The sequence below is a fragment of the Nestor notabilis genome, unplaced genomic scaffold, assembly GCF_000696875.1.
Source record: "Nestor notabilis isolate BGI_N333 unplaced genomic scaffold, ASM69687v1 scaffold3812, whole genome shotgun sequence".
NCBI classification, from domain to species: Eukaryota; Metazoa; Chordata; class Aves; order Psittaciformes; family Psittacidae; genus Nestor; species Nestor notabilis.
In genome coordinates, this window is record NW_009917769.1 from 90,534 (window position 1) to 100,456 (window position 9,923).

The 9,923-nt window shown below is 36.1% G+C and overlaps 1 protein-coding gene across 1 annotated transcript in view; it reads left to right on the top strand.

Annotated features, from left to right (window-relative positions):
* The window catches only part of LOC104401717 (usherin-like), a gene marked incomplete at its 3' end in the record, with an annotated part of 99,158 nt that extends 89,545 nt beyond the window's left edge, over positions 1-9,613 (top strand). Inside the window, exons 20-21 of the mRNA XM_010009391.1 lie at positions 33-177; positions 9,383-9,613. Of these exons, the coding sequence (XP_010007693.1) occupies positions 33-177; positions 9,383-9,613 (376 nt within the window). The remainder of the gene's footprint in view (positions 1-32; positions 178-9,382) is intronic.
* Positions 9,614-9,923: the final 310 nt, after the last annotated feature.

Genomic DNA, 9,923 nt, shown 5'->3' on the forward strand with positions numbered 1-9,923 from the left:
AGCTGTGTGCTTCCGATCTGTTTGCTTTGTAGGTGTTGCATATAGCCGAGCCTCACGAGCTATCCTATGTAGTGATGGAATTAAAACCTTACAGGACATACAACTTTACTGTTACTCTCTGCAATCAAATTGGTTGTGTAACCAGTGAGCCAGGCATGGGGCAAACCTTAGCAGCTGGTAAGGAAACAATCTGTACCAAAGCACAAAACTGACACACAGTTTACTAATGAATACCATTAAGATGATCGTAGTTTGGTACGTGTGACAGGGGTAGGTGTTTGATTAATACAAAGTGACTTGCTTAATTATTATTTATTCATCTTGACAGGTTAAAACCAAAGTGGTTTCAATGAAAGTTTAAGGTATGCTGTTATAGGAACAGGATTTGTGTACTGCTCTCTCAATTGCAAGTTATGGATATGTGTCTTTTTGTCACTTGCTGAAAGCTGATGACTTAACATTGTTGTTTCCTTTGTATAGGCATTTAAAACATATTAATTACTTTCACAATATTAGCATTTTTAGTAAAACAGTTAGCAGTCTTGTCATATGGATGTTGTCATGATGATCTTTGAAATTACCTTTTTTATGTAATTTGGTCTCCCATAGGAAAAAAATCTGAAAGTTTCTTCTGTGCAGAATGTTTTTCTAGGCTCCCAGGGCTGTATTTGAGTTGTCTGAATTCCATGAAAGCTACTTTGTATAATCAATAAAGAAATGCAGGAGCTTCCATACAGGGAATGAGGAGTTGCCCAAAACAAGTAAATAGGAGGCTTTACATACATGAACTGAAGTGATATTTAAGCCATTGGAATCTTACCTGTAGTCTGTCCTCTCTTCTTCATCTATTTATTTAACTGCCTTTCCATTTGTCATAGGTGATTTGTTCCTTCATTCACCATATTGCGTTTGTGTTTCAGTGAGCAAAGATTGTTCTGTCAGTCTTCTCTCTTGCTGAACTGCTGATTTCAAAACTTACTTTGTTTCCTCATACTGCTGCTACTTAAAGTTTCAGTCTACACAGCCTCCTACTTGTATGAGCATGACTTTATCCCATACCACACAGCTGTGCAAGGAACAGCATTCCAGTCTGTGCTGATAACCGTGGAAACAAATATGGCCTAAACGTACATGTTATTACTACAAATGATCCAACTTTGCATTTATACATGTATTAAAAGATTCAGAAACAATAGCTTAGTTATGCTTGACAGCTTGTTTATGACCATCTCCTCCCTGGTTGTGTTAGTACTTAGAGACCTATCACATTAGAGAAGACAAGAGAATACAAAATAGAATAACAGCCCAATTTATTAGTTGTTCTGCAGTGTAGCCTTTTTCTGCTTACTGTTGTAAGCCTTGAAAACAAAGAATCAGTCCTGTATTGGGTTCCTTTTATGGTTTTAAAGCATATTAATGCAATTCTTGAATTCTGACAAGCTAAAAAGTAAACCACTTAAATTTTGCATGCGACCTTATATTTCACCATTCACATTTTCCATTTCTGAAGAAAACTGTTGAATAATTTCCATCTCTGTGTGTGTGTGCATGTTCCATTTCGTAACGTTCCGTAAAACTGTGATTCCAAAGGCAATTTAAAAGAAACACTACTTACGTGATGACTTTTAGATCAAAGGGGGTTCAAACTTGGAACAAAGTTAGAAGAAACAGGTTTGTGTCATTTGTAAAAATAGATTATTAAGTCTTAGTCCATTAATACCCTTTTTTGTCATTAAATGGCACAAAATGAAATTAAAATTGCCTTTCTAGGACTGTTGAGTTCTGTTTCATGAAGGAATGTCTCCCTGGCACAGAGACAGCCTCCCTGGCTGGATGCCAGTCCCCCTCCATGCCCTGGCAAAAGGAGCTTTTTGGTGGAAGGCTCGACTGAGTTGTGCTCCAACGTGATGGTCCCCTTGCATCGTAACACAATCCAGGAGCTTTGAATTGTGTTCCAAGTTGGGCTAAAGGTTATACTAAATTAGACTAATTTCTTTCCTCTCATCCCGAGGAGGATAATGGAAAACCATCTCCACACCTTCCCTGTGTGGAGTATACTGATTTATCACATGGAGCATTTAAATGAATGGGTACCTCAATGACTGCAATTTTGCCGTGTCCAACTGATGTATATTAGCAAGGGGCTCGCTGTTGGAATTGCAAATGCGTTCTAAAATCTGCCACTAAAACTCAAAGTAATTTTTAAGTTTTGTTCATATCCATTAGGCTCATCTGAAGACTACCTATAAAAAATGATACTCTTCAAAATACATCATTCTTCTTTTTCTTTGGCAAGATGGTTTTTTATACAGCATAACACAGCAAATAAAAACAAAGGCAGAAACAAGGGCGTGAAATCATTACAAACAAAAATGCTGAGGAAGAAAAGTAAGAGGTTTTCAGAAAGGATTTAAAAGACAAAGAAAGGAGACTTCTGCAGTCAGTGGCAGATGTAAGCATAAGACCTAAGGGAGCAGAAGCATCAGAAATCGTCTGCTGATCTTTCAGTGAAAAGTGCTTTGGACTATAACTTAAAATTGGTTAAAATAATCCAGAAGCAAACATAATAACTAGCTCCTATCTAACCTGTTCCAGTGTAGGCATCCATACCAGGGATAACCCTCCTCACCAATACATACACTCACAGTAGTTTTAAATGCTAATAAAATAAGACAATAAAGCCAGTAAGGAGAGAAGGAAACAAAGTAAAATTATTAAGAACCAGGAAAAACAGCAGGTTTGATTGATAAATAACTTGCATAGGTATGCCTGATGTGTGACCATTTCCAGGAATGGTAAACAGTATTGGGAGATCAATGTTACATGGTAATGCAGTGTTGGCATGAAAGATCAAAGCAAGCATGTCAAGCTAATGGAAGAAGAGAATTAACCCATCTCTGTTACTCAGAGAGACTGGGCAGAAAGAGGACCTCAGTTTGGTATGTTCAGATATGAATACACAAATAGGTGTCTTTTAAAGACTCAACTAATTGTTTCATAATTTTTTGATCAGTCTTTTAAACATTAAATTAAGAGGATGTACATTTCACAATCCTTGTGGTATTCTAAATGCTCTTTATGCACTGCAGTATTGTGTGCATACTATTGATGAGGAAAAAGTTCGTTCTTAATACTTTGTTTGAAATCCAGTTTGAGCTTGATTTTTTGTCTTTACAACCCCATGATCATCAAATATAAATGCATGTATGTAACTGAAAGCATTACTGGACAGTAAATATGTTTTTCACCTCAACACCTAAAACACATTTTACCTTATTCCTTTCTCCAGGTTCTGTTGAGTTCAAATTCCTGTATTTGAGAATGGCATTCAGCCTGTCCTTCTAATAAGGCCATAGGCTGTTGGTTTTATTTTCCAAAGTGCTTTTTGCTTCATGGTTTTATCTCGTGTAGGATTCTGAGCTGGTACCTTGGATCTACAGAACTATACTAGTTGGTACTAGTGAAAGACCCGGTCCCTTAAAAGTGATGTTTTTGTGTCAATGTGTTTGCCTAAAATTATGAATTACTTGCATTATTCCTTGCAGCACCTATCAAGACAAAACATGCATGTTTTCCAGATACCTCAGTCAGGCAGAAAAATGTGGGTTTTATTTCCAGCAATTTCTGACATTGCAGCAGGATGGAATTAGCCATGTGTGTGCTTGGACCAGTACAATTGCTTATACTACCCCTCTCAAACCAAATAGTCAAAAGGTGCCTTAAACAATCTGTACAACTCTGTTTCTTTACCTACTGTGCGACTGAGCTTATTTCTTGTAAATTAGTAAATTTTCCCTTCTAAATTTTTTAAAACTATATTTAAAAAGCATTTTTTAAGACAGGAAAGTATGGCTTTGTGATTGCTGCCATTTACGCCAGCACATTGTATTCCTGATCCTTTGCTTTTGATAGCAATTACAGGGTTCAGAAGCTAATTTGTAGAAGATACTCTTCCATCACCAGCTGCATCTGGCTTCTTGACAGACTTCTCAAGCAGTTGTATTGGTGGCTTTGGAGTTGCTTCTGGGTTTGCTGGGGTAATGATGTTGATGGGCTTTCTGGGCTGTTTTACACTCCTTGTTGTCATTTTCTTTTTGATTAGCCATTTTAATCTGAGTAATTTGTCCATTTTTTCCCATTCATAAATAAGGCCCAGTGCAAGCCTTTTTCAAAAGCCTCAACCCGTTTGTCATGGCAATACAGCATTTGTTGAAGTCTGTCATAGACTGCTTTTCTACAAAATGCTATGTTTCAATTTTAAAACCTCAAATACCCATTAAACAGGTAGGAAGTAGTGTATATTTTCTTTTGTTACAGGAGAGAAATACGAGGGCCATTTGCTGCTGGCCTGGAAACACAGATTGTTTTGCATGCATGTACATAAGTCTCTTCATTGTGAATAAGACCCAAAGTGATTAAACAAGCACTCTTAATATGTTAATTTATAATTTTAATTACAACAATCTTGTATATATATAGTCATTAGTGAATACTAATATAAATATTTTTCTACCTTTTTATTCATAATGCATAAACCAATCATCCAGTTACTTCTCGGCAGTTGCCTGTTTCCGTTTCATAATACAATCTTTGTTCTTAGTTATGAATGCATTTTGTTCATTCCTGTCTTGAATAATCCCTCATTAAGCTAGTCACTTTCTGCTCCATGCTAAAAAGGAAAAATTATCATGCAAATGTGGCATGCCATATTAAAAAGCACATTACCAAACACTTTTGTTGCTGTCCTTCAATTAGTTTCCCTTCTTTGAATTTAATTTCATTTGTTGTTAAACTACTGACTTGATGTATGGACTCATGAATTTGAGGCTGCTGCCAAGAATGTAGCAGGGAAAAAAATCAAAGCTTCTTCAGAGAGCTGCAGAGGCAAAGCTGAAATGAATTTGCTTCACCTTTGACAAGAACACTTGAGCAGCATTGGAATCCTCTGATGATTCAGCTTGGCTAATTATCCAATTATTTATTTCCAGAATAAAGACGCTGTTTTACAATTAGAAAAGTGTAAAGTAATCTGAGAAATTTCATAATGACAGATGACTTAAGTAACTTCTGAGATAAGTAGTATCTGCTTAAACTTGTCTTGCCAAGTGTTCAAGCTGTACTTAAACTGCTCTTTGAGTTTCAGGAAATTAGTAGGGACTCAAAAGTTATTTGTTTCTTCTCCCCCTACCAACCACATACTATTCTTCAGAAAATAGCTCAGTTTGTTCTTTTCCCTCTGTGTCAAATTTGCAAGGTTTTTAAGCTATGTTTAAGTTGCATTCCTCTTGATTAAAAGCTTTTGGTTCAAAGCAATGCTTTTTAATTGCCTAATAATATAAGTCAGTTCTTCAGAAAGAATCGTGCATTTAGGAGTTCATTTGCAATATAACTGAAAAATTCATTGCATGGCAGTAAAACAATTTACTGTTAATTACAAGGAGAAGAATTTGCTGTACCATGCTCACAGATTGCCATGAATCATGCAGCACTCCTAGAGATTTATAACAGATGTGTAAGTGGGATGAATTAGCAGGGTTTAATAACAGAGACACAAATCATGCAGACTTCAAGGAGCTTTAATTGATATACTAGAATGTGACGGGCATGAATCACTCAGCCATTCAACAGCACTGTAACATATGGTCAGCTCAATATGCTGCATCTTAAATCGGTTGGTGAGTCGTTGGTTGTCCCATATGGTGGAAGCAATATATTTTTCATGATTTTTAAAAAATACTGTGTATTACATCTATTTTTAAAGAAATATGATTGTAACACAGCCACGTTACTGAATTTTCTTTTGATACCCGTTATGGGTGGCTTTATTTCTTTCTTGGGGAAGAGTCCGAAATGGACTCTGAAGGGCCTTCTAGAAAAGCAAAATATTGTCAGAAGACTTTATTTCTTGACTCATTTACTGTTGAAATGACTGGTAATACAGTGAAGTGCAGAGAAAGAAAAGATCACACCAGAAATTCTATAGCAATCTCATGGTCCTTTGCATTAGTAACTTTAGCAAAAAAGGAACGGATGACCAATAGTGAGGCATGATATTTACCTGCAGGGTAAACTCCAAGATGTGAAAAAGTTAAGTTTTGTTCTCGAATTTGCCAATCCTTCCGTTTTAATTTGTACATATGCATTTTGAATTTGACTGGATGATAATGAACTGTATACTTTTTGTTACTGTTAGCTTCCGAACTATTCAGAATGGCTAATTGTTGAAGGCTTCTGTGGAAGGCTAGACAAATACCTACCTATAGTAGGCTGAGCAGTAGTTATTCAAACATATGTAAGCATGTTAAATTTAGCCACAGTGTAAATATGTTATTCCTGGGACAAGAATCTGGCAGAGTATGGAAAAGCTTTAGCAGTTGTATTAGTAAACCTGACAGACTTGAGAAAGGAGCATTGTATCCTTAGAACTGCGCCTGCCAGAATTTAATGTCAACAATTAAAATTTATTTTGATCCTTACCTAGTGTTTATTACTGTTTGTATACACAACAGACCTTACTAATACAGAGATGCACTATTAGATGGAATTACCATCTGTTCAGAGTGAAATGCTGGCATCTGTCTTCGAGCCTAAAACTAAAATGATATTATTTCAAACAAAACAAAATTAACTGCTCTTTACTTACCAACTTCATTTCTGTGTACATGTGTGTGCATAAACACATGGGAAAGGCTTATTTGTAATGACCTGTGTAGCAACATCTATATTTAGATATATGACTTCAGCATAAGCTGTATGGACCATCTGTCTTTATTGGTCTTTTTTTGTGCCCTCTGCTACACAATGGCATGCAGCAATCATGCGCTTTTAAATACTGTTTTAGCTTTATAATATATTAAATATGTATTATATAGCAAGACATTAAAACTACATAATTAAAATACACAAAATGTGACTTTGAATTCACTAAAATGTAGTATGCTCATTATTTTGACAGATGTGTCTTAACAGAACGTGACTAAAAAAAAATGAAATAGATAAAATTATAGTTGATTCCTTGTTCGGAAAGTAGCTACAGGTACCACAGTGACACCTTTAGGAAAATATATACTGTATCTTTTAGTCTTGAATATTCTTCATTTCAGCATTTAGTACCCTGCTGGGCTGATACCACAGATTTATTTTCAATCCTGTCTATTCCTGTGCAGAGTTTGGTTTTCAGTTTTGTTTTCTTTTTTACTTATGCAACCTATTACACATGGTTTTCTACTGTTTCAGCTAGAATTTTCAATCATCAACGAGACTGTAGTTTAAATACTACTGTTACAGCAAGGATGTTACTTTCTGAAAGGGTAGGCTTCTGTTCCATATATCACAAAATAATAAATTGTGTCATGCCAGTGTTTAATGCGTATACACAGTGCATTAACAGTAACTGTAGTACATTTATTTGTGCTAGAGGAGACTTGAAAATGATTAAAAAATCAATATGTCCCTGTCAGAGAAGCAAGTGTTACGATGCATTTAAGTAGTTAATTGCGTAAGCCCCATAAAAGCTTCAGATTTGGGTATCAGAGATGCCATAATTATGGTCCAAGTAACTGCCATTTATTAATACTAAACTTTAAAGGAAGATATAGTTATTGTCATCAGTGTTAGTTAGCTGTATGCCTTTCAGAACTAATAAATTTTAACATTTCTGTTTTACCGGTGGTAAGCTGGGGGGCTCAACCTCTTCTGTTTGCATTTAAAATGCTGATTATGCTAGTTCCCTCAAAGGTGAAGTTTTGATTGTTAAGCCATGTTTTCTATTTAAAATGTGCAGTAATACCACATTTCATTAGCGCTGTGCTCTATGCATGCAGGAAAGCTTATGACCTCATGTTGCATTACTTCAATTTTGACATTGTAAATTTCTACCATAGCGTGAGATACTGATTAGATTGTGAAGTCATAAATGATGCTTAAGCAGGAATTTACAGCACATTTGTGCCATTGGCAGTTTCCCAGTCCTCCCTCTCCCTGCTTTCTACAAGGAGCGTATTTATCAAGCTAGGAAGGGGCAAGAAAAAGGAAGAGAAAGGAAAAAGAAAAGAAAAAGAGCAGTAACATGCTACAGGCAAATAGTGAAAAATAAAACCATGTGAATGATCTTGGAGATGCACAAATGTTTAAAAATGCGTTCTTCTTCATTTTAGGTGAAGCAATTTCTCCTTCTCTAAGGAATTCGCATGTGCAATGCTGTGCTATGAAGTAACGTGTCAGATTTTGAAGGCCTATATTTTAATAGAGGTTTTATTATTGTAGAAAGGCATTTATTGCTCTTTGCTGTGTCATTATGGGAACAAGTAATTTCTAAAAGTTGTCGTGTTTCACTTCCTGGGAACAAACAAAGTTTTTGTTGTTAAATCCTTCTCTTTATTAGGGGAAGAAAAAAAAGTAGAATAAGATGGAGATAGATTCTATAGGTAGTAAAGTGTTCTTGTACTTCAGCAGGTAACATCTCTTGTTTCAGTGATGGTCCATTTCTTTCCCACCTGTATGGCCATCATGCCATTACCCAAACAAGTCATGCTGCCCTCTTGTGGTTTACTGCATGGTATTTTAAATCAACTTGTGTTCAGAACTCAGCTATAGCTTGACCAAGGCCGTCACAATGTCTAAAAGAACGTCAGTGTTGGTTTTGATGGTGGGAGTTTCATTGTAATAACATAAAACTATCAGTGCTGATACCTTTGTGGAAGCAACCTTGTATGGAGTCTTACTATGCAGCAGTGTTGATGGAGAGAAGTTAGAGGTGTCTGTTTTTCTTGGACTGAATAATTATCTGAACATATGCTAATGCCTTGTGTGCGCACCATGAGGAAAGCAAGCTGGTGGGCATCCAGTATTGTGGACAGATAGCTGTTCTGCTTCTGTTGATGAGGATGAGTTCAGTGATGGAAAACTTCTGCTGTCATGTACCTTACTGCTGAGATATAACAAGAGTTAATTAACTGTTCAGATTCGCCTTTGGTCTTTCATTCAAATCCACTGCTGAAAGTCATACAGATACATGCTTACAGTGAATATGACATGAGCGGCTAAGCAAGGAAGGAATATACTTTTTGTGAAGCTGGTGATTCAGATTCTTAAAGATTATGAAAAAAAGTATTTTGGATATAATATTAGAGACCTTTATCCAGAGCCTAAAGAAACAAATAAGGTATTTCTTGTGGAATTACAAGTAAATTCTTAGAAAGATTAGGAGTGTTTGGGGATTTGTTTTGTTTTCCCCCTGATTAAGATTCAAGTGGATATCTGCCTTTATTCTTCAGATGGTCAGCAACTGAAGCTGGATGTTTTGCAAAAATTATGCGAATAAATAATCTTCCAAGTATTCTGGACAATGATACCTAGATAACTTTGGGTTTTTTATGCACAGCTCCAAGAAAACTAAGTGCCCCTCATGTTGAAGGAATAAACAGCACAACGGTGAAGATAAACTGGAATGAACCTGAAGAACTTAACGGGCCTTCTCCTGTCTACCAGGTGGAAAGGATGGATGCGTCTTTAGCTACATGGAATGTAGAAGTAGTGAAAGGGATCCGTTTCCCAGGAAATGGATATTACAGATTTGCCAGTTCCACTCTCCCTGCCAATACTTACTTTACAGGTATGTGAGTTTAAATTACTTACAAAACAGACCAGTTGTACTCTGCATTTGTATTACCATTTATCTTCTATAGAATGTTCATGGTAAAATCAGTAGTTTATAATTTATGAGCATGTGATTGTTGGTAATGTATGGGCTATTTTGATTCTCACATAAAAAGCCTGTGGAAAATGTTATTGGACATGTGGGATTTGTATTCCCTTGCCTTTGGACATAGAGATGTACATGATGGTGAATGTTGCTGCGTACTTGACTCTTAAATACGAGATGGATTTTATTAATTCTTCCGGGATAACAACTTTTCAATTAA